General features: G+C 45.5%; 2 protein-coding genes across 2 annotated transcripts in view; both read right to left on the reverse strand.

Annotated features, from left to right (window-relative positions):
* pyd (zonula occludens-like protein polychaetoid) overlaps positions 1-13,159 on the reverse strand; it is a gene marked incomplete at its 5' end in the record, with an annotated part of 754,603 nt that extends 741,444 nt beyond the window's left edge. Inside the window, one exon of the mRNA XM_075893243.1 lies at positions 12,961-13,159. Within this exon, the coding sequence (XP_075749358.1) occupies positions 12,961-13,159 (199 nt within the window). The remainder of the gene's footprint in view (positions 1-12,960) is intronic.
* LOC142813835 (uncharacterized) overlaps positions 1-25,139 on the reverse strand; it is a 213,605-nt gene that overhangs the window by 185,934 nt on the left and 2,532 nt on the right. The gene's annotated exons all lie outside the window — the stretch shown is intronic.

Consider the following 25,139-nt stretch of genomic DNA (forward strand, 5'->3'; position numbering starts at 1 on the left):
GATCATAGAGGCAGAAAAGATTTGCTCATTGAAAGGTGCTTGTGTAGGCACTCCTTCTGTCGCGCTCACCGATAAGGAAGAGTTGTTCCTTTGCTTGTCAATGTGATGTACTTTTGCATTGTCATTGTGTTTCGCGCATGATTAGTGCGACTGGTATCTGTATAAAAGCGAATACCTTCACAAGAAATAAATTGTTGGCAGTTCAGCGCTCCTTCTCGTCTCTTCTCCTGTCCCCTCCTGCCCTGTCGTTTGCGCTGGTAAGCACCTTTTATGATGTTATACCAACACGCCCAATCCCACTGTCTCTTGGTTAATATTAGGTCAACTAGGGGTGGGGTTTCTTATACACAAGAATATTGCTGGCAACATAGAGGAATACTATAGCATCAGTGAGAGGGTGGCAAGTATGGTAATTGAGATACAACATGAAGGTGGTACATGCCTACGCACCTACATCGAGCGATCATGATCATTTGGTTACGCTCTTCAATGAAGATGTACAGTCACCAAGCAATAAAGAAACAGTACACTATACTGATGGTTGACTTTAATGCCAATGTAGGCAAGAAGCAGGCTAAAGACAATGCAGTGAAGGAGTGTGGCATCGGCTCTAGAAATGCCATAGGGGAGTTATTATGAAGCGTGGGAACTTAGGCAAGTTAGCAGAATTTGCAGAACATGATAATTCATGGATATTGAATACCTTCTCCATAAAATCGGCTAGCGGTAAGTGGTAAGTGGACATAGCAACGTCCTAATAGCGAAACTAAAATTAGAATAGACTTCCTTCTGTGTGCACACCCATGTAAGGTACAGAATGTAGAATTAATTAGAAAGATCTCATGCAGTGACCATAGAATGGTAAAAGGTCACATGCACTTAGATTTGAAAAAAGCAATGGCATAAACTGATAGGCAAGAAGCCAATTAATGAGCTAGCGGTGAGAGGGAAAGTATAGGAATTCAAAGTTTCGCTTCAGAATATATTCATGACTCTGAACGAGGTAACTAATGTTAGTGTTGACACTACGAACAATAACCTTACTAGTATCATCAAAGAGTGTGCAATGAAAGTCGGAGGTACAGTCATTAGACAGGGCACAGGCAAACTATTTCAGGAGACGAAAAATCTCATTAAGAGACGACAAACCATTAAAGCCTTAAATGCGACCGACAAAATAGAGCTAGTGGAACTTCAGTAAGACTTCTTTTGGGCCTAGTTGGTTCATGGTCATAGAGGTACTTTTACAGTGCAAACACAGACACACCAAAAAGAAAAAGAAGACACACACAGCACTTGTGTGTCATCTCTTTCTTTGTGGTGTGTCTGTGTTCGTTGTGTAAAAGTATCTATAAGAGCTGGTAGAGCTTTCGAAGTTAATCAATAGGCGTAAGGTAGCTGACATCAGAAGGTATAACAGGGAAAGAATTAAGCAGGCTGTAAAAAGCAGCAGAAGCCTAGAAGATGTGGAGACAGACTTGTGCATAGGCAAAAATCGAATGTACATGCATTAAAAGACAGGGAAGGCAATATCACAATCAATATGGATATGAGAGGTGAGCGGACAGAGGAGTTCTAGAGAGAGCTGTACGGAAACCGAAGCAACCAGGATGATATGATGGATAATATCTAAGGAATAACAGCCCAGAGAACTTTGGCATCCTATTAGTAATGAAAGGGGGACTATGGAAAGCCCTAGAAGGAATGCAAAGGCAAAGCCACTAAAGAGGGTAAGGTAAGAACGAAACTGATGAAAGATGGCGGAGAAATTGTACTAGAAAAACTGGCCACCTTTTATACGAAGCGTCTCTTGATGGCAATGGTACCACAATCTTAGTAGAACGCCAATATCATCTTAATCCATAAGAAAATACACATCAAGAGCTTTGCAGGGCAATCAGCTTACTATTCGATCTCTACAAACTATTTACAAAAATAATAGGTAAGGCAACATTAGAGTTCAATGTACTTGATTAGAGTTCTATACTTGATTTGTTACATCCTATGTATCAATTTGAGCTATGTATTGTAGCTTCTTTTCTTATGCTTTATTTTACATTCGGTATAGATGAAGTTTATTTCCAGATGACGCTTTTGTGATGAAGTGATTTTATAATGTTTTCCCTGAAATTGTGTAACAAGACCATGCTAAATTTTGTTGTGTTATGGTTTATTCGTTGTGGTATTTATTTCTGTGTGTTATTTGTTGTGTTATATATTTATTTCTGAAAATATATGTGACATATTCAGCGGCCTGTGTGCCAAACTGTATTTAGGAGCAGAGGCCCCATGTCAGGCTATATAGCCTTTAGCCTCTGCTCCCGATCCTGTAAGAATTTCAGGACAAATAAACTTTAATTCAATTCAATTCAATAAACCAAAGGACGAAACAGTATTTTGAACAAGCTACTCCATAATAGACCATATTGTGGAGTACACTATATGTTCGAGGGCGGCAATCAGGTAATAGATAAATGCGCGAAGTACAACCAGCACCTATACATAGACTTCATAATTACGAGAAGGCGTTTGATGCACTCGAGACATAGGGGCGTATTCAGTAGTTGGCACACCAGGCACATGCTTCCCCCCCCCCTCCCCCAAATTTTTTTTTTTCGCCATGGCATAGAGAGAGAAAAATGACCATTTCAAGAAGGTACCCTTCCCGAAATTAAGCAGGTGCCTGCCCTGAAATAAATTTTGGCTACGCGCTCGATCAGCAGTGACGCAGGCACTAGGGAATCAGAGCATCGACGAACCCTACGTAAACATATTGGCAGCAATCTACAGTGGATCCACAGGCACCATAGTTCTCCATAAAGAAAGCGACAAAATCCCAATATAGAAGAGTGTAAGGCAGGGAGACATGATCTCTCAAGTGCTATTCAACACACCCTTACAGGAAGTTTTCAGGGCCATAGATTGGGAAGTTAGGAATAAGTGTTAGCGAAGAGTATCTCAGTAACCTGCGATTCCCCGATGACATTGCCCTGAAGAGTCACTCAGGGGACAAATTATAGCTCATTGTAATTTAACTGCACATGGAAAGCAGAAGAGTAGGTCTGAAAATTAATATGCAGGAAACTAAAGTAATATCCAATAGTCTCAGCAGAAAACAGCACTTTGCAATAGGTGGAGATAAGCTAGAAGTTGTAAAGGAATATGTCTACTTAGGACAGGTAGTAATCGTTGAGTCTAATCACGAGAGTGAAATAACTAGTAAAATAAGAATAGTGTGGATCACGTTTGGCAGGCATTTTCAAATCATGAATGGTAATCGACCACTAACCCTTAGCTGCCACTTACCACTAACGGTTCTATACCTTCCGCAAGAGGACGGTATATAACAGCTGCATCTTGCCGGTACTTATCTGCGGAGCAGAAACCTGGAGGCTTCAAACGAGGATTCAGCTTAAATAGAGGATGACACAGCGAGCAATGGATAGGAAAATGATAGGTGTAACTTTAACAGACAAGAAAAGAGCAGAGTGGGTCCGGGAACTAACCGAGGTTAAAAATATTATAGTTGAAATCAAGAAGAAATAGACATGGGCCGGGCACGTAGCACGTACGCAGGATAACCGATGGTCATCAAGGGTAACTTACTGGATTTAAAGAAAAGGCAAACGCACGAAGAGGAGACTGAGTTAGGTGGGCCGATGAAATTAAAAAGTTTACAGGTATACGTGGCAAAAAAAAAAAAAAACGAGTTGATAGGTGGATTACGGAAGAAGACTTTGACTGCGGTGGGCTAATCAGACTGGTGATGATTGGCAGAAGTTTCCACGGATCCTGCTCGATCGCATAAGGTTTCGTGCGTCTTGTGGATTGTGTGACAATTTCCTTTTCGACAGAAAATATCAGTTGAGAGCAAGAGCTAGACTCTGTCACCCTGCTTCAATGGTAGTGGAAACTTATAAAACACAGGTCAGAGAAAAGAATAGGAGGGAGCAGAAAGGTCGGGCGCTAAACTTCAACTGTTTATTCGTCATTCCAGTGGGCATTGAAGTTTACGCATTAAGTGGCTGAACTAAACGTTAATACCATTCAGCAACAGTCACCGCCTTTCTTCATTTTGTCGCTGTTCGCCGTAGGACTATGGTTGATATTGGTTATATGTTTGATATGGTGTTATGGTTGATATGGTGATAATGGTTAAACAGCTAGAGCCGAACACGAAGTGGACCTACTGAGAGGCTACTAGCGAAATAGAACATGTGTGTGTGTGGCGTAGACGGCAGCTTCAAACAGTTGTTGAGAAAGGAGAGTTAGCGAAGGCGGCTGGATAGCGGGATTAGTATTGAACTTAGGGCTGTCGGGCACTCGTTCCGATGGTCGGGCGGGCGATGGCTAAGGAGGCTAGGAAAGCTACGGGCGAGAATGAGCTGGTGCAGAGCGAAGAATGCAAGCGGTGGTGCTACTTGGATGAGACAGCATTCGCGAGTTTGGCAGACGTGCAGAAGGCGAGCTTTGTGTGCAGGCTGTGCGAGACACTGAAGGCGGCCATGCAGCGCATGGAGGCTAGCATCGAGGAGCTTCAAGGGGAGCTAGGGCGGAACGGGAGCAGAGGATGGAACTCCAAAAACAGCACGGAGCGTCCCGTGAGGGAGAGGAGGCTACCGCCAGCCTATTAGAGCAAATGAAGGCAACATTTCAACAGAACGGGAAGGGCGGATCGAGCTCGAGCAGCGGATAAAGGAGCTAATGATGCTTTGCCCCAGCACGGAGGCTCCGAGAATATACAGCTTGGTGGCGTGGCAGTCTTCGAGCAGGGCAGAAACACAAATCAGACGGCGAAGATAGAAACAGGTGAAGCAAACAGGGGCGCCATCACAAACAGGAAGCCAGTGATTGGAGCGTAGAAGGGTCCTAGTGGTGGGGGACTCTAACGTGGCCAGGGTTAGGAATGGCGTCTTCATGACAGTGAAGGAAGATGGGACAGCGAGGGTGGAGGCCCAGTCACGGAAGAGCATGGTGGATACACTGGCCAACGCTCAGGAGGTTGTAGAGGACAGCATGGAGGGCGTAAATCTCCTCATTATTCATGCTGGGCTCAATGATGTGTTAAAGGGCATGGATCAGAACCTTCAGAGACAGCAGATGGGATGCCCAAGCTCCGAGAAGCCTCTGGGAGTGTGCATGTGACCACATGCACAGTCCCAGAGGTCTGGGGGCAGTCACGTGAAATTGAAAGGAGGGTAGTGGAGGCCAACTGTATGATCAAGGGTATGGGCCGGCAACTTGGATACAGCGTAATGGAGGTCAACCAAGTTGTGTACGAGCCCGGCGCTCGCCCTTTTGCACAGCATGGCATTCACTACAGTGGTGCGACGGGCAGGAGAGTTAGTAATAGGATGGGTCGTCAAGCCACAGCTTGTTTAGGGGGACCCAGAGCCCTGAGGCCAACAGTGTAGCCAAAGGCGGTCCTAAAGGGGCCCAAATATTCAAGCCACACGGAGTCCGTAAGAGAAGAAATGGACGTAAGCACAAGGGCCGAGCTAAGTTAGACACAGGCTATATTAGCATGCCGTGTGACAGGAATAGGTTAAAGTGGGAAGAGATAGAAGAGCAGTTGAGGCAGGAGGAACTAATGGTATATGGGGTTGTGGAGACACCTTTTCGGGACATGGAGCAACCACCTTGTAATCCAGACTATGTATGCAAATATTGCAATAGAACAGAAGGCAGCAAAAAGGGGGTGGAATTGCTGCATTCATACATAAAAGTATGGGTTGGCAAAGAGTCAAGCAGGGATGCATGGAACATTTATGGTTAAGAGAAAAAGTAGCTGGGCAAATGACACTCCTTGGTTTGGTGTACTTGTGAACTGGAGAAAAGGCCAGAAAGGAAAACCAGGCAATGCATTGAGGTACTAGGAGGAGAGTGCAAAATAATTATACTAGGAGATATCAATGCGCACATAGAAGATATAGATGGGTATACCGACCCAACATTTGGAGCCGGCACACTTGCCGACATGTCGCTGATGCAACTGTTGCTGGTGCAGGTACCTCTGCTGCTGGTTTCTGCGATCCACTTCGATGCGGCGGAGCGCCGGACACAGCCCTTTTTGTCTGATCCTTGGTCGGCATCTACAGTATCTCGACTATCGTCCACACGTGTGCATGGGTCATCATCTGTCGTCAGAGGCACGTGTGGCCCGAGCCACGGATGGATCAGCAAAGATCAACCAATGAATTCGGGCCAACAGAACTCACGTGGTGCCGATCAGGCGTATATAGGCACTCAGCACGATGGCTTCGTGGGATTTGGAGCCGGCACACTTGCCGACATGTCGCTGATGCAACTGTTGCTGGTGCAGGTTAGTCATTACTACCCATCTCAATCGCGGAGACTTGTATATGCATTGCCGGCTCCTCCCACGTTGCTAACTGTTCGTAACAAAAACCACGGATGCACGATGCATACGTCGCGTCTGAAGAGATTGCGATTATTTTCTAACAGAGTTCTGTATTTGATTTTGTTGTTAATACTCGCGGGAGATGTTGAACTGAACCCAGGTCCTGCTAAGACACCGGAGATGGAAGTGCTGAAATGTTTGCAGAGTGGGCAGGAAACTTTAATTTCAAAATTAAACGGCATTGAATCCAGGTTCGAAAAAAATGAGAACATACTGATGGAAGTAAAAGATAATCTTAGCCAAACTCAGAACCAGATAAGGGACCTCAGCAAGATTGTAACTGAGCAGGCAGCTATAATACGACAACTCATGCAACAGGTGAAAGATCTGCAAAAGAAAACAAATGACCTCGAAAACAGAAGTCGCCGGAAAAATCTTGTTTTCTATGGCGTTGATGATAAAACCTCAGAATCGTGGGATGAATCCGAAGCTATAATAAAGAATATTTGCAAAACGAGCCTTGGAATGGAACTCGAGTCTGTGGAAAGGGCACATCGCTTAGGACGCTATAATGAGAATAAGAAGAGGCCAATTATTGTTAAATTCTCATTGTACAAAGAGCGTCAGGCAGTGCTTCTCAATGCCAAAAGATTCAAGAATTCCCAATACAGCGTTAGTGAAGATTACTCACATGAGACAAGAAGTATCAGGAATAAGCTGTGGGAATATGCCAAGACAAAAAGACAGGATAAGAGCAATAAAGTGAAGCTGAATTTTGACAAACTGATTATTAACGGCAGGGCTTTCAGGTGGGATGACGAAAAAGAACAGGTCGTCCCAGTAAGCAGGCGATGACAAACTAGAAAAAAGGAGAAATACCGATGTCAAGAACTTGTTGCCGTCATCGTGAACTGCCGCAGCGTAGTTAATAAAGTTGCTGAGCTCTTGGGCTTAATTGAGAGTGTTAACGCAGATATAGTCCTTGGTACAGAATCTTGGCTAAAGCCCTCGATTGCTGATAGTGAGGTGTTTCCGCAAAATTACGTCGTCTATCGTAAAGATAGGCTCACAGCAGGTGGTGGCGTTTTTTTACTTGTTCGTTCTTGCTTACAGTCATTTGAAGTTGATTATAAGTGCGACGCACTGGAGTCTGTATGGTGCAAGATAACACTGCCTGATAACTTCGCGTTTTTGGTCGGAGTGGTTTATCGCTCGCCGAGCTCAGATAGTAGCGTAATGCAAACATTAGATGAAATTCTTTCCGAAGCATCAGCCCAGACAATACTCCTAGGGGGGGATTTTAATCTGCCTGGCTTATCCTGGGGTAATGGTTCCTGTATAAGTATAAGCGGGCGCATGAACCGTGCGATGAAAAATATCGTCGACAGGTTTGGTCTGACGCAGTACGTTACCACCCCTACTCGCAATGACGCTGTGTTAGACTTGTTGTTTTGTAACTCGCCAAATTTCGTAAATGACGTGACTGTGATTCCAGGAATTAGTGATCATCTTGCTGTTGTTGCTTGTATCCAAAAGAAAAAAGTGTGTGCGAAGTTACCTACGAGTAGAAGGATCTACTTTTATGACAAGGGTGACTACGATGCAATTTCTAAAAAACTTCGTAATTCGTTCCCTGTTTTCGAATGTCTTTTTGAGGAGGGCAATGTGTATGATATGTGGGACAAATTTAAGAATATACTTTCCGAGTTAACAAATAGACATATCCCCAGTGTTCATTCATCACGGCTAAAAAAACACAAACAACCATGGGTAACAGCACATATATTAAAACTTATCAACAAAAGAAAGAGGGCATTAGGTGCATTCAAGAAAAGCAAATCAGTTGCTCACTTTGAAAAACTGAAGTCGATTACCCACGAATATAAGCTAAAGATAAAAAAAGCTAAAGATGATTACTTCACTGAGATGAGCAACAACATGAAATCAAATCCTAAAATGTTTTGGAAGTACCTAAAACAGTGTGGCTCAGATTCCTTTGGAATACAGGAGTTAAATTATAACGGCACGGTAATTACGAATGACGAGGATAAGGCTGCATGCCTAAACAACTTTTTCCACTCGGTATTCCTACCTAAACACAGCTGTAATTATCATCAAACTATTATGAGCATTTCGCATATGCTTCCTGTCGAGCTTAGTGTTAATGGAATTGAAAAATTATTGAAGGACGTTGATGAGAGTAAATCTAGTGGTCCAGATAGAATTTCTCCGCGTGTACTCAAGCGTTGTGCAGGGCCAATTTCTATGTATCTTTATACAATTTTTGAAAGATCTTTAGCGACAGGCACCTTACCACATGACTGGAAAATCGCGCACGTGGTACCGATACATAAAGGTGGGTCCAAAAAAGACGTTGGTAATTATAGACCAACATCGCTTACGTCTATCCCGTGTAAAATCCTCGAACATATTTTATACAAAGAAATATTAACTCATTTAAACAAGCATAAGGTACTAATCAACGAGCAGCATGGATTTCGCAGAGGGCTGTCTTGCACAACACAATTAGTCGAATTTTATCATGACGTAATATCGGGCGTAGATACTGTGGGACAAGTTGACGGTGTGTTCTTGGATTTTCGGAAAGCGTTTGACACGGTGTCACATTCACTCTTACTGTTTAAACTTACCACCCTGAACATTGATAAGACTGTCTTTAAATGGATCGAATGTTACCTTTCCCAAAGAACACAAACCGTAGTACTGAATGGAAAATGCTCCGAGTACACCGATGTTACCTCAGGGGTCCCACAGGGCTCCGTCCTGGGTCCGCTATTGTTTTTAATTTATGTTAATGATATCTCTGCAGGAATTTCATCTTCTATACGGTTGTTTGCGGATGACTGTGTTGTGTACAGAAAAATTTTTGATCACAATGATGTATTAGAACTTCAGAAAGACTTATCGCTCATTTATAGCTGGTGTACCAAATGGAAAATGAATTTGAATATAACAAAGTGTGTACATATTTCATTTACCAAAAAGATGAAACCATTTCAGTCACAGTACCATCTGAACAATATACAGTTGAAACAAGAGAGTACATATAAGTACCTAGGTATAATACTATCATCTGAATGTTCATGGAGGCCTCAGGTTGACACTCTCATAGCCAAAGCTGGTAAGGCTTTAAATTTCATTCAAAGAAACCTGCGATGTTCGCATGTGAATTTAAAACGTATGGCATACACTACTTGTATCAGGCCTATCTTAGAATACGGTTGTGTCGTGTGGGACCCCGCCGAGGTAACCTTCATTGCTGCTCTGGAACAAATACAAAATCGTGCTGCCAGGTTCGTCTTGGGACGGTACGGAAGGGGGGAGAGCTGCACTGCAATGAAGGCTGAGCTAGGATGGGAGTGTCTTTCTGACCGCCGCCAGAAGCAGAGATTAAAATTTCTTTACTGCATTTACTACAATAAAACTGGAATTAATAGAGAAATATACCTACACAACCCTCATTACACTTCAAAACGTTTTGATCATAGTTGCAAAATTCGGAAATACCCAGCTAAAACGAACATGTATGCCAATTCATTTTTTCCTAGAACAATTAAACAGTGGAACAGGCTAACTGAAATGCAAGTACATAGTGGCAACGAAGATATATTTTATTCACTGCTGTAAACCCATGCTGTAACCTAACGAAGATATATTATGTGTGAACAAAATTCTGCTATGTGTGTAAACGAAAATGTATTTCAGTTATTTATGTATGAACAAAGTTGTATTGTGTCGGTGAACGGAGATGTACGTCATTTATTGATGTAACCCCCCTGCTATAACGCCTTCGGGTGCTGCGGGGTATCTAATGAATAAAGAATAAAGAACAGCCAAAATCATCATGGATATGTGTGAAAGGCATGATTCGATCATTTGCAATAATACTGAGAACTGTGAATGGCAAATAACATTGGAGGTAGGAAGGCTGCAGTCAACGATAGATTATGACTGATGTCACATAGAATGTATGATAGGCTCAGGGGAATGCACATAGATGAATGTGGCTCCAGAAGTCTACGTAGTGATCACAAACGTATCAAGCTAAGTTTTGGATGAGCAGTGAAAGTGGGAAGAAGACAAGATGAGTGCCTACAGAAAAATTTTATTCAGAAAGGCAAATAGAAATACCTACTAAACAAATTGAGACTAATCTTTTAAAGGATATCTATAAAAGTAACAAGGTAGTTATAAAGTGGGAAAAACAGGTATCCACGCCCACAGAGGTAAAACGGGGGCTTAGTCAAGAGTGTCCTCTGTCACCCTTGTAATTCATGATGTACCTACAAGGATTAGAGGCCAAATTAGAGGGAAGTGGACTTGGCTTCCATCTCTCTTTCATCAAACAAGGAAAACTCATTGAACAGGCACCACCAGCATTGATGTACACAGATGACATAGTGCTAATGGCCAACAAAAAGGAAGACTTCCAGAGATTGATAGACATCTGCGGGAATGAGGGAGGTAGGTTAGGTTTCAGATTCAGTACGGAAAAATCAGCAGTCATGATTTTTAATGTTAATGAAGGTAGTGAGCTTAGCATACAGGAGGTCACGCTAGAGACAACAGATAAGTACAAATATCTGGGCATATGGATAAGCGATGGGACCGAGTACCTAAGGGAACACGAAATATACATCACGATTAAAGGTAACAGGAATGCAGCAGTGATGAAAAATAGGGCACTGTGGAATTACAATAGGTATGATGCTGCGAGAGGAATATGGAAAGGGGTCATGGTTCTTGGCCTGATGTTCGGCAATGGGGTCTTGTGCATGAGATAAGAAGTTCAAGCAAGATTAAAAATTAAGCAACGTGGACCAGGTAGGCTTGTTTGAGAAGCCCACGGGAATACACCAAATTATGGGGTACAAGGTGTTATGGGATGGACATCATTTGAGGGCAGGGAAGCTAGTAGCAAGATAAAATTTGAGAAGCGATTGAGAGAAACGGTGGAGGAGCATTGGGCTAGGAAGGTTTTCAGCTACTTGTACATGAAGAATGTTGCTACAAAATGAAGGAAGCGAACCAGAAAATTGACGGGTAAATACTTAGAAAACAGGAGGGGGCCAAACCAAATAGAACAATCGGTTAAGAAGAAGGTGAAGGAAGCTGAGACCGATATGTGGAGAATGGGCATGATGAAGAAGTCCGCACTAGAGATGTATCGAACGTTTAGGCAGGAAATTGCCAAGGAAAGAATCCATGATAATACTCGGGGTAGTTCTCTGCTGTTTGAGGCCAGGACGGGAGTATTACGAACCAATACATATCGTGCCAAATACGAAGGAGTAGACACGGTATGCAGTGCATCTGGAGAGAAGGAGGAAACTGAAGAACACTTGATAATGTTCTGGAAAGGACTTCAGGCTATAGTTCAGGATAAAGGCGCAGAGTTTTTCAAAGGACTGGGGTTTAGGGACAGGGAGAGAAAATATACTTTAAGCGGGTAGAATTAACTACAAGGAGGTTATCTCATCGGTGGCTCAAGTCAATGCACGAGTGAAAATTAAATCCTTCACTTCAAAGTACCAGTCCTCAACTTCGCTTTTTAAAGAAAAAAAGATAAATTTAGTTGTTGGTTCAGTAAGTATTACGGCTAGGTGGCGTTAGCCGCCGCCCGATCTAAAGGGTACAGCCACATCAATCCATCCATCATATGATGCGCGATTGACTGACACTGGCTCCGGGAGTGAAAAGTATAATCAAGGCTTCAAGCTGGGCCTTCATCAGCATCACCAGTGCACCATGTGACGGTGTCAGAAACCAGGTTCCTTCAGGGCACCCAATTCAATTTTAACAATGAGTGTAATGAACTCCACTGTTGCAGTGATTGATTGATTTATATGTGTGGTTTAACGTCCCAAAACCACCATATGATTGTGAGAGACGCCGTAGTGGAGGGCTCCGGAAATTTCGACCACCTGGGGCTCTTTAACGTGCACCCAAATCTGAGCACATGGGCCTACAACATTTCAGCCTGAATCGGAAATTCAGCTGCCGCAGCCGGGATTCGATCCCGCGATATGCGGTTAGCAGCCGAGTACCTTAGCCACTACACCACCGCGGCGGGGCGACTGTTGCAGTGGGCAAATGCAAAAGCTCGTATTTAAAGCTCGCGGAACTTGGCGCTCTCACAACTAATCGAACGGGCGCACATCAAGCCGCATTCCTCTCCACTTTACTGGGGCACCGAGAGGTGGCGTGAGCCACATTTGAGTGATTTTGTAAAATCAGGAAATTTCCTATTTCTGGGACCTGAAATATTCTATTCCAAGACACAGCACCCTGCATCGCTCATGCAGGCGTGCACTTCTCAACTTGTGCCGACATCGGGCAGCTTTTGATGGCAAACGGACGACAAAATTGTTCATTATACAAGACATTGTTATCATTTGGTTGCCGATGCTGTCTTGCTTTCAACGTTTCTGAGAATTCAAATCACCCGGCATGAAAACACCTGCCAGTGAACGTGAGCTAGCAGACACCCATGCGGCAAGACACTGCAAGCATGCGGGAACAAAAGAAGCTCGCGATGTGTGAGGACACTGCGGGAGCCGAGCCGAAGACACACTGACCTGTTCGAGAGGACTGTTCTTGTCCATGGCGAGAAATCCGAAACAGAGCGTCTTCATAGGGAATGCTCACACACACACACGCACACTCGGACGACGCACAGACACGCAGAACCAGACCGCCAGACGCCGGGTCCAGCCTCGGCGAACGGCGCACTGCGTGGCCGTTGCCGTTTTGGCCAATGAGAGGCCACAAAAGTTTTCATGTGGGAGGGCGGCAAATCCGGTCCACTGATCCGGTCTTGCCTCTCCCCGCTGGCCAGAGAGAAGGATACCGCCGCCGGACTGCAGAAATTGGGCGCCTTCTTCCTCTTCTAACCACTACCACCTAGAGGTGTGCGCCAAGGCAATTTCGACACAAACACCTCGACCGGCCGCGGCGGCGTAGTTAGCGCTCGCTGGGTAAAATCATCGGCAGCTACTCACGGCCACGTTACGTCGGGGACGTGGAAAACGAAACGAAAAGTTCAAAAAGCTCGTTACTGCGTCTTTTTTGCTTGATTAGCTGAAATTCAGAGCTTTGAACACTAACGGCAGAAAACAACAAATGAGATTACTGGAAGATAATTGGCGAACGTTTCGTGAATGCTTTCTTTTTGAGCTGATGATGATGATGTGATGGCGGCTGGCCCCTTTGCAACAGGGGAACACACTCAATGTCTTGGCCTCAAAAAGAAAGAAAAAAAAGGATCCACACATTTAAACGACAGACATAAGACGCGACGCGCACATAGTGGTCTAGGTCATAAGTCCGCCGTATAGTTGGCCACCGCTCAGTAAGCTGCCTTTTCGGGACTGCAATGCAGAAGATCGTCTGCAAATGCCAAACCAGGCAGGCGGAATTTCTATCCGGCAATAGTTGTGCTAAAACGCATGTCAGCTGAATCCGATGTTCAAATTCAACAAGGCCCGCTCGACTCTGGATGCGTATAGAATGTACAGCAATAGTGACTTTGGGTAGCCCTGCCTCAGACCCTTATTAACACGAATTGGGCCAGTAATTATGGCACCCAACTGCACACTCTTTACATTGTCGCTGTTAGCAGCTGTGGTAGTCCAAGGTCAGATAAGCATGCAAAGAGAGGACCATGCGGCACGTTATCGCACGTTTTTTCAACATCGGCGAAGCAGCACAATAGCGTCCTCCCCTCCCTGCGAACTATTTCTGCACACTGCGTGATGACGAACAGATTGTCATCCAGCCATCTGCCTGGCCTGAAGCCATTCTGAAGCTCGGTCAGTAGTCCATTGTTCTCCGCCCAGCCACTCATCCATGCTTTGATCACCCCCGCGAACAAGCGATGCATAACGCTGGTGACCATTATTGGTCTGTGGTCATCTATGTTTCTCGCATCACCACCCCTTTTGGTAATAAGAAATCACTACACCTTCATGTCATTGTTTGGGCATGGGCTTGCCTTTGATGATGGCCGTGAGGATCTCTGCGAGCTGTTCCCTCGAGTGCTCTCCCGAGCACTTTAGTACACGCGCTCGCATGCCGTCCAGACCAGTGGCCATTCGAGCCCTAACCCATTTCAATGCCCGTTCAACTGTCAACCTGGAGAAGGCCCAGTGTGGTACATGTTCTTCGATTGGGGGGGGGGGGGGGGGCGAATGTATTCGCAGGGCTCGTCGACCGTTTGCCCCGTTGCCGCATCTATGAGAGGAGGTGGCAGGGGGGCGGCTCTGTCCAAGGACCTGACGTATGTCCAAAATTTGTGTGCTGCAGATCTTCCTTCCTGTTTGTTGGACGGGATCAGGGTGTATCTTGTGTTTATGGTCCAGATACACAGCTAGCCCACTTCTATGCCCGTACGCCAGTGTCGAGGCCTCTGACAGATCTCCGATGTTCCCGATTCGCTTGGCGGCGCTCCTTCCGCGCTACCTCCACTTTTTTGTCTCACCATGTGGGTTCCGTGATGTGTGCCCCAGGGCTGGCTCTCATGGACCATCTGGGTACGCATTACAGCGTCCTATGCGCGCATGAACTCACTATATACAAGCGGGATTTCCACCGTTGAGGACTACTTTCAAAATCCACAGCGACCCTCTCGATGGACTTGCTCAGCAAGTGCGTGCGTACGCCTGGGTGGAGGTGACATGCAGCCTGTCTGAAAGCCGCCCTTAGAGAACGACAGCCGTATGCGATTATGGTCACTTCCAATGCTGAACTGACCCTCTTCATCAAGCAATCGAACACTAGAAGCAAGGGGCACGCCGCAAGGGGCAGTGATTTCACCAATGCTGTTCAACATTGCCATGATTGGACTCTCAAAGAAATTATCGATCATTGAAGGATTGAAGCACAGCATCTACGCAGATGACATTACCATCTGGTGCACAGGTGGAAGCGAGGGGCAGATTGAGAGCGCTCTGCAAGAGGCGATTGACACCATAGAAGATTACCTTCGTCCTTCCGGGCTCAAGTGCTCCTCGAGTAAGTCAGAACTTTTACTGTATCGGACTGCACGCCGGGGACCGAAGCCCAGGGGGTGGAAGCCGCTAAACCAAAGAGACATCCACCTCCGTACAATTCAAGGGGATGCCATCCAGAGGGTCGACTCCATCAAAGTCCTGGGCATGCTGATAGAGTCTATTGGCACCAACAGCAAATCTATAACCAAATTAATTCGAAAAACAGACAGTGCGGTGCACCTCATACGCAGAGTGGCCAACAAAAGAAATGGGATCAAGGAAGACAACCTCATCAGGTTGATGCATGCGTTTGTTCTAAGCCACTTCACGTACGAGGCAGCAATGCACAACTGGTCAAGAGCAGAGTCCGAAACACTGAATGTGCTCCTCAGGAAAGTTATCAAGAAGGTCCTGGGCCTACCCATACATACCAGCACCGAGCGTTTGCTTGAGCTTGGCATTCACAACACCCTCGAAGAAATAACAGAAGCCCAAGAGAGAGCACAGTTTGCAAATTTATCTACAACAAGGTCGGGGAGAATGATCCTGCAGAAGCTGGGCCAACACCCAATGGCAATCAGACGCAATTACAATGATATCCACGACAACATCAGGGGGGATATCACGGCATCTCCTATACCAAGAAACATGCATCCAGAACACAACGTCGGAAGAAGAGTAGCGAGGGCCAGGACTATACTTCGTGAAGTCTGAAACGAGGAACGAGCTAGTGGTCGTATTTGTTGACGCGGCTTCCTACGCCAATGGGAAAGCGTTTGTGGCAGTGGTGGTCGATGGGGCTGGCCATGTCATCAACTCAGCGATGGTCAGGATGAAAGACCCAATCATTGCGGAACAGGTGGTCATCGCCTTAGCACTCAAGATGGATAACATTAAGGTCGTCTACAGTGATTCCATGGCAGCACTACGGGCGTTCGCCAAGGGGACGGTCTCTGAACAAACGCTCAGAATACTGCAAGGCAAGAACATAACGCATCATCTTCTGAGTTGGTTCCCAGCTCACCTTGGACAAATAAACGATTTCCCTCCCAATCTCAATGAAGCAGCACACGAGGCGGCGCAAGACCTCTACAACCGCGCCTCCCCGGGGATGCGTTCTACCGGTGAAGGGGATAACCGGGAAATTCTTACAACATATAACGCGCTCACTAAACATTTCTACCTGTCTAGAAGGATTTTCCCTCCACCTCGCAAAAATCTAACTCGGCTTTAAGCACTTACATTAAGGCTCTTGCAAACGCGCATGTACCATACTTTGAAAATGTTACACATCATGTACCCTGACCTATACCCAAGTAAACTTTGTCCACATTGTGGGGGAAATAGCTTCATTAGAATACATGCTCTGGCAGTGCACCAAATTCACTCATTTATCGAACATCACCTGTGCCAGATGGGAGGCGGCAATCCACAGCTCGTCCTAGGCAGATCAGCTCTGGGCTGTCCACCAAGCCCACGAGGCGGTTGAGGAGCTCGGCATTTTAGTCCCCACGTGGGAGCTGCCCGCAACACAGTGATCTGTGTTTTGGAGGACCAAATAAAACTTTATCCAATCCAATGCTCTTCATCAATATGCAGTTGTGCTATGCGAGCCGCCAGTTTTGCAGTCACCACAGCATATAGTCTATGGCAGAGCGGCTGCTACGAGCGCACTATGTCAAGCATCCCTCACAGTCAGTGCGAAGGTTAACTATTTCCAAGGAGAGCTGTTCCTCACATTGCCACTACAGCTTCCCATTCCCGTCAGTGACCGGGATGTGTCCGTTAAAGTCTTCCATCAACAGCACCTCGCGGTCTGCACCCCACTGTTTCACATCCTCGACGATACACTATAGGACTTAGTAGTTGCCGTCACGTGGTCCACTTGCTACCGTTAGATACACCACACCAAAAAGAACTGACTCACCAAGAATAGTCCCAGAAACCCAACTGTGCTCAGCACAAGGCCCCTTCATTGGCATCCAGGCTACATTGCGGCGCCACAGCATGCCAGCACCGCCTCCATTGCGGCAATCACCTGTACGATTTCAGCCCGCCCACTGCCATTCGGGGTCAATTGGTGACTCCTCTAACTCTAGTAGGTGAGTTTCCACCACACCATACAGAGCGATCTTTTCCCTATTCAGCGTATTACACAGCTCAGCCCACTTAGCTGCCTTTCTCGCCCCATGAAGATTGAGCAAACTGACGTTTACATTGGAGGTTGTGCTTTAGTGGTGTTGGTGTCTTTGACGGCACCTTAATAGACAAGGATGGATCAAGTGGCGCAGTGGCTCCATTTTCACAACGCGAATGGGAAAGGGCTGAGAGGAGGATAGTGTGTTGTGTTCTGGGTTTCGGTTTCGGAATGACATGTGAGGATGCCAGGGGGCGCCGCTCTGGCATCCAGGTGAAAATCCCTAGATGAAACAAGGTAGCGTCACTCATTGTTCTCGAGCCGTCCTCCTCACTCTCTCGATTACTCCTCTTTTTCTCTGCCATCCGCGCCTGTAATTGGTGCATTACTTGCACGTGATCTTGCAAATGGCTGGTGGTGTTATTTATTATTATGCAAAAGGTTCAAAACGAGCACGCATGCGCATATGGCTCCAGCCGGATTCTCGCCGTGACCAAAGACAAAATCGTAGCCAGAACATAAACTGAAGAGGAGGAGCGTTTCGGTGTGCGCTAGGTCGACCAAGATTGTTTCGCCATGCTCGTTCAATGCAACATCTGCGTTTTTCAGCAATGCTGCGTTGCCGTAAACAACAGAAAATGGTTTCGCTCTCTTCAACTTACCTCGTGCTTTCCGAGATGAAGCGCACCATGAAGTGCAACTATGAACCATTTCACGCGAATGCTTTCGTGCAACTCCGTCAACGTATGTCGACGCGAATCTGCGAAGCGAGTTCACTTGTCGGTTTTTATTGAAACGCCAGGCGCGCGTCTAATGCGTGTCTAGTGCATGCCAGTTGGTACAAATACATGTGGGTATGCACGTATACAGAGCAGCTGTAGGTTGTAATCAACGCACCTTCAGAAATATTTCACTCTTGACCAGTTCCCACTTGAGCCGAAACGCGCTGCTTCGAGACACCTCACCAGTAGAACTCTCACTTTTCAGGGAGTTCCCAGCACCGCATCAGAATCACTTGGCATCACGATTGTCCAAATGGGCACATTTAAAAAAAAAACGTCATCGCAGTGCTGCTGGACGAGTGTTCGTACCAGTCTGGTCGTAGTTTTTTTCTTGCGTGTGCACAAGCTGGTTGTAATCAATCGTCACAACGTCACGCCCTGTGGCCACCTACAGGATCCAGCAAGAAGCACGTTCACTGTGTCACAGCACGAACAAAACACAATCGGAGTAGTGGACTAGTGAGAACTGTACGAAATACCGCGGCCGTGGAACTAAAATGTGCTACGCGAGACGCCATGGCTAGTGGTGTAAAGTATAGAACTGCCCAACGTTGCCGGTTGAGTAACGCACATCCCGCTTGCTCTTGTGTTGTGCCGTTTATGTTCATAAAGGTAACTGTTTATTCTACGTCTTATTTCGTTCTATTTTGTTTCATTTACATCTATTCACCGTAGCAACAGAACCCAAACATTCGCTTTTGGATGAAAGTTTTGGGGCGCTTCAGGCAAATAAGCGAGGAGGAAAAAGGAGGGTGTCGCTACCTTGGAAACTTGTTTCATCTAGGGACCTTAATCCAGGTTTTCAAGGTGACTGTAAATAAAGTCAGTGTGTGTTGGGAACTGTGGAGTGCGGTTGTTCTTCTTTCCTTCGGCGTTTCGCGCCAACCCACGTGTTCGGGCTGGTCGGCGTCCCCGCCGGCCGCGTACGTCTCCGTCGGCCGTCTTCTTCTTCTGCTTCGTCAGGACCAGTCAGCCCCCAACACAGCAATGGCGACGAGGACCTGTAAGAACCCATTTCGTTTCCGTGTTCGTCTGTTTCGTGCTTCTAACGGACCTACCCTGCTGACCCTAGACGCTCTTTGTGCCCAGCAAGGTGGCTACTGCGTGCTGCGTCGCTTCATTCCTTCTTCATTCAGCTACGCCGCCTCTGTCGTCTTCTTCAAACAGTGTACTGGCGTCAATTTCGTCTCGTCTGCACCTCTCCATTCTTCTTGTTTAAAATGGCGTCTCCTATTCCACCTCCCCTATTTCTTCATTCGCCCGGAGACCCGCCACTTCCGTGGGCGGACTGGAAATTGGTGTTTCAGACCTACGCAGACGCGGTCGGGGAGGACGCCAGCAAGCCCAAGCGTCGCAAGGCCCTGCTGCTCAACGCGTTGGGCCCTGCCGGGTTAAAGCTCTTCTATACTTTGGACGCCACCAACGCGTCGCCGACGCTAGCGTCGGGCGATGCCTTCAAGAATACTGTTGCTCTTTTCGATGAGCATTTTAAAGATGTTTCGTGCGATTTGGTCAAAGCTGTGGTGGTTGCGGATGCGAACACTCGTCTAATTGCTGTTCCTGCCTTCTACAGGTGTTCGTCTTAGACAGGCCAGGGTCCCGATAGTGACTGCTGCAGCACCTGTCATTTCATCATCCACGTGTCAACGTGGAACGTTGTATTCTGGATAATCTGGCCGCATCATATCTACCATTCCCAGCATTCCTGTCGTCGTCCTGCGCCTGCGTGGATCTTCAGTCTAGGCATCAAAAGCAGTGACAGGAGGCACGCCCGCGTCAAAGCAGTGGTGGTTGCGGATGCGAACACTCGTCTAATTGCTGTTCCTGCCTTCTACAGCTGTTCGTCCTAGACAGGCCAGGGTCCCGATAGTGACTGCTGCAGCACCTGTCATTTCATCATCCACGTGTCAACGTGGAACGTTGTATTCTGGATAACCTGGCCGCATCATATCTACCGTTCCCAGCATTCCCGTCGTCGTCCTGCGCCTGCGCGGATCTTCAGTCTAGGCATCAAAAGTAGTGACAGGAGGCACGCCCGCGTCAAAGCAGTGGTGGTTGCGGATGCGAACACTCGTCTAATTGCTGTTCCTGCCTTCTACAGCTGTTCGTCCTAGACAGGCCAGGGTCCCGATAGTGACTGCTGCAGCACCTGTCATTTCATCATCCACGTGTCAACGTGGAACGTTGTATTCTGGATAATCTGGCCGCATCATATCTACCATTCCCAGCATTCCTGTCGTCGTCCTGCGCCTGCGTGGATCTTCAGTCTAGGCATCAAAAGCAGTGACAGGAGGCACGCCCGCGTCAAAGCAGTGATGGTTGCGGATGCGAACACTCGTCTAATTGCTGTTCCTGCCTTCTACAGCTGTTCGTCCTAGACAGGCCAGGGTCCCGATAGTGACTGCTGCAGCACCTGTCATTTCATCATCCACGTGTCAACGTGGAACGTTGTATTCTGGATAATCTGGCCGCATCATATCTACCATTCCCAGCATTCCTGTCGTCGTCCTGCGCCTGCGTGGATCTTCAGTCTAGGCATCAAAAGCAGTGACAGGAGGCACGCCCGCGTCAAAGCAGTGGTGGTTGCGGATGTGAACACTCGTCTAATTGCTGTTCCTGCCTTCTACAGCTGTTCGTCCTAGACAGGCCAGGGTCCCGATAGTGACTGCTGCAGCACCTGTCATTTCATCATCCACGTGTCAACGTGGAACGTTGTATTCTGGATAACCTGGCCGCATCATATCTACCGTTCCCAGCATTCCCGTCGTCGTCCTGCGCCTGCGCGGATCTTCAGTTTAGGCATCAAAAGTAGTGACAGGAGGCACGCCCGCGTCAAAGCAGTGGTGGTTGCGGATGCGAACATTCGTCTTATTGCTGTTCCTGCCTTCTACAGGTCAGTTGGCTTTACGCAACCCTTGGTATTGAGCTCTGTATTATACCGCAACCACTGTTGCTGCTGCTGCTGGTGCTGATCTTTGTATTATTCGCACGCTCGTGTGCTCTATTGTGTTCTTAAATAATATTCCTGCTTGTGGTATCAAGATGCCTACGAATGCCGAATTAGCAAAGAGAGTCAAGGACCTTGAGGCAAAATTTGACAGCCGATTGACAAAGCTCGTGGACAGAATTGTGGGTGACGTTACGACGAAGCTTCGAGAGATGGGATTTGATCTCGGTGCTCTGAATTCAGATGTTAAAGGTATGGATGCTGGCCTGAAAATGCTTAACGACATTGTAGAGACTGTCCGTACTCAACAAGAGCTTTGTTTTACTAACAAAGCTTTGAAAAACGAGAACGAGACTTTTAAGAAGAAGATGGTGGACCTGGAGCAGTATACTCGGATGAACAACGTCGAGATCAAGGGCGTTCCTTCTTCCCAAGGGGAGGACTGTGTTGCCATAGTGCAGTCGATTAGTAACAAAATCGACTGTCCTGTATCAGGCACTGATCTTGACGTTGTTCACAGAGTGCCAGCTAAGTCTGGACAACGGAATATCGTGGCCCGTTTCTGTTCACGAGAGCAAAAGAATGAGTTTGTTAGGAAGGCACGTAAAGCTCGCTTGAATAGACGTGCTCTTGGGTTTTCTGGAGAGGGCACCCATGCTGTCTTTGTTAAGATCACCTCTCGCCGGATAACAAGAAGCTTTTTGCTAAAGCACTTGCTCTCAAAAAAGAGAAACAGTGGGCGTTTCTTTGGACTGATAACTGTCAGATAAAAGCAAGGAAATCTACTGACACCAGGGTATTTCGCATAAAATCGGAGATCGACCTGTCCATTATCTCCTAGTTATATCATACATTAGCAATTGTAGCGTCTATTCAATTGCAGAATAGCGTATATTTCACCGTCTGAATTCTCATCACGGATGTCTCAACCATGTCGGGCGTTGATTCACTTTAACGCTTAAAGTATAAGAAAAAAATCTTATAATATTACCTCATTGCTGTCGGCCATTGGTCACCAGTTCTCTATCATCTGCATCAGTGAAACGTGGCTATGTGAATATGACAGGGACCTGTTTAAGTTTCCCTCCTATTCTTCTGAATACTGTCACCGAATCGACGATACACATGGTGGAGCAGCTATTTTTATATCTTCATGCCTTCACTATCATAGGTGACTGGACTTGGCACTAAGTATTCCTGGTTGCAAATCCGTGTGGATTGAACTTCATGAACCAAATTTTTCGCAAGATAGTAAGAATTTAGTTGTTGCCTGCATATATCGCTCTCCGTCGTCATCTGTCGTGGAGTTCTGCCTAGCTTTAGGAGAGGCGTTCAGAAGCTGGCTAAACTCTGTCATTAGAAGGGAAACGGGTGATTATTTTAGGAGATATAAATATCAATCTTCTTGATGACACCAAGGCAAATGTTTCTGAATACATTTCCTGCTTCAGTGGGTATGGCTACGAGTGCCTCGTAACTGCACCAACTCGTGTTCCACTTCATGGCAATGGCACTATCATAGATCACATTTTGTCTAACCTCATTAGTCCTCCTGAAGCAGCTGTCATCGAGGTGCCTGTCACAGATCATTATCCTATTTATGCAAGCATAGGCATCTCCAATAATAATAAAATAAGTCGATGCTTCAAGAATATCTCAAATACTGCATCATTCATTAACATCATCGAGCAGTGTGATTGGTCGGCAGTTAAGAAATGCAATAATGCTGAAATAGCCTACCAACAATTTTCCTCTATCATTTCAAATGCAGTCACGGCCGCTTCAACATTAGTAGTAAGCAGAAAAAAGTACTTTGTCCCAATTAATCCGTGGTTGACACCTAACCTGTTAAAATGTCTGCAGAAAAAGGATAACTTATACAAAAAGACGAAAAAGTGCCCTTTCGATGTTCACCTTCAAAAGCACTCTAAAGAATATTCAAACACATTAGGAAAGTTACTTAAAGCCGCTCAATTAATGTATTTCGAAGATAAAATAAAGCGAGCCGGAAATGACGTTAAGCAGCAGTGGAAAACTGTAAACAATTTTCTTGGCAGGACTACGGTACATTCAGATATAACCTTGATTCACTCAAAAAAACGTGTGATCCATAACCCATTTGATATCGCGAACTCTTTTAATGACTCATTCGACATTGATATTCCTCAGTCGACAGCACCCCTCGAACACACTTGTTCACGATTACCACATTCATTCTTCCTTTATCCGACGTCACCCGAGGAAGTGTTCACCGTTATCAATAGTATTAGGAATACAAGCGCTGGTCTCGATAAGTTCCTTGCTGCCGACATGAAAGTGATAGCTCATTTATTCTGTGATGCATTGTGTCATATTATAAATCTTGTATTTGGAACTGGGTTCTTCCCTACATCTCTGAAAAAAGCAAAAATTATTCCCGTTTTTAAAAAAGGCGACAAGCGTTTAATCTCCAATTACCGCCCTAAACCAATTATTTCATTATTCAGTAAGGTCATAGAAAAGCTTTTTGCGGGATGTTTACGGTGTTATCTAGACAAGTTTCACATTCTTTCTAACAAACAGTTCGGTTGCAGGCCCGGTTACTCGACTGAACTCGCCATGAAATCGCTAACAGAGGATATTAAATATGCTATTGACAGCGGTAGCGTTGTTGGAGGCGTTTTTCTTGACCTTTCAAAAACATTTGATTCTATTTCGCACGACATTTTATTTCAGAAACTAGAATCAATTGGTGTATCTGGCGTCCCACTAGAACTGATTCGTAACTATCTGCGTGATCGAGAACAGGTGGTATATGTGTCCGGTACCTTTTCCAACCCTAAAGCCATAAACATCGGTGTTCCACAGGGTTCAATTTTGGGCCCGCTTTTATTTTTAATTTCTATAAACGATCTTCCTCAATGTCTAGCACCTATGCGGACAATACCACTATATTAACTACAGATAAAGACGTTGACTCGATGTTGTTCAAACTAAATACCGACCTGATAAATATCGTTAAATGGTTCAATAAGAATAAATTAAACATAAATGCTAAAAAGTCAAACTTCGTTGTATTTTCGTCACCTAATCGAATTATACCTAGGAACCCCTCTGTCTTCGTAAGCGATACTCAAATTCATTCTACCTCTAGTACAATATTTCTCGGGGCCAAATTAGATGAACATTTAAAGTTTAATTCACATGTTTTAGAGCTTACGCAGAAAGCCGCATATGCCATTCGAATATTTCTAAAAGTTCGCCCGTTCTTTCGTTTTGAAATATTGTTGTCACTTTACTACTCTTTCCTTCACAGCAACATAATCTATTGCAATTCATCATGGGGAAATACGTATGCCACTCATTTATCAGCCATCCAACATCTTCAAAACCAAGCATTGAGGATAATACCGTTCAGTGGCTTCATGTCCAATGCATCATCCTTACTCTGTTCGCATGGAATTTTATCAGTTCAGAAGCTGGCTAAATATTTTCTCGGCATTCTTATTTACAAATATGTGAATGGAAAACTTCCGATACCTTTACTACATTGAAGTCAGTTTCCTCAGGCGTCATCGACTCGTTTTGCAAAGGCTAATAACTTCCTTTACCCAAACCTAGGACTAATGTTTACCACAAAATTTTCATCTGTTTTTCTGTGGAATTCTTTACCTTGGAAGATTAAAGATAGATCCCTCGAAATGTTTAATAAAGGCTTGCATTCGCATTTATTAAATTCCTAATGCATGATATTATATGAATTGAATGTTATTACATTTTTCTGTTAGTTTTTTGTGCTCATCGGTACACCTTGTATAAGTTATGTTCGCTATTTCGTGTTTATCTGTACATTTTGTATATCTTAATCTTTCTATCCTTACCGTAATAATGCTTGATATTATACAGAATGAATGTTATTGCA

Source organism: Rhipicephalus microplus, chromosome 4 (assembly GCF_043290135.1).
Source record: "Rhipicephalus microplus isolate Deutch F79 chromosome 4, USDA_Rmic, whole genome shotgun sequence".
Lineage (NCBI taxonomy): Eukaryota > Metazoa > Arthropoda > Arachnida > Ixodida > Ixodidae > Rhipicephalus > Rhipicephalus microplus.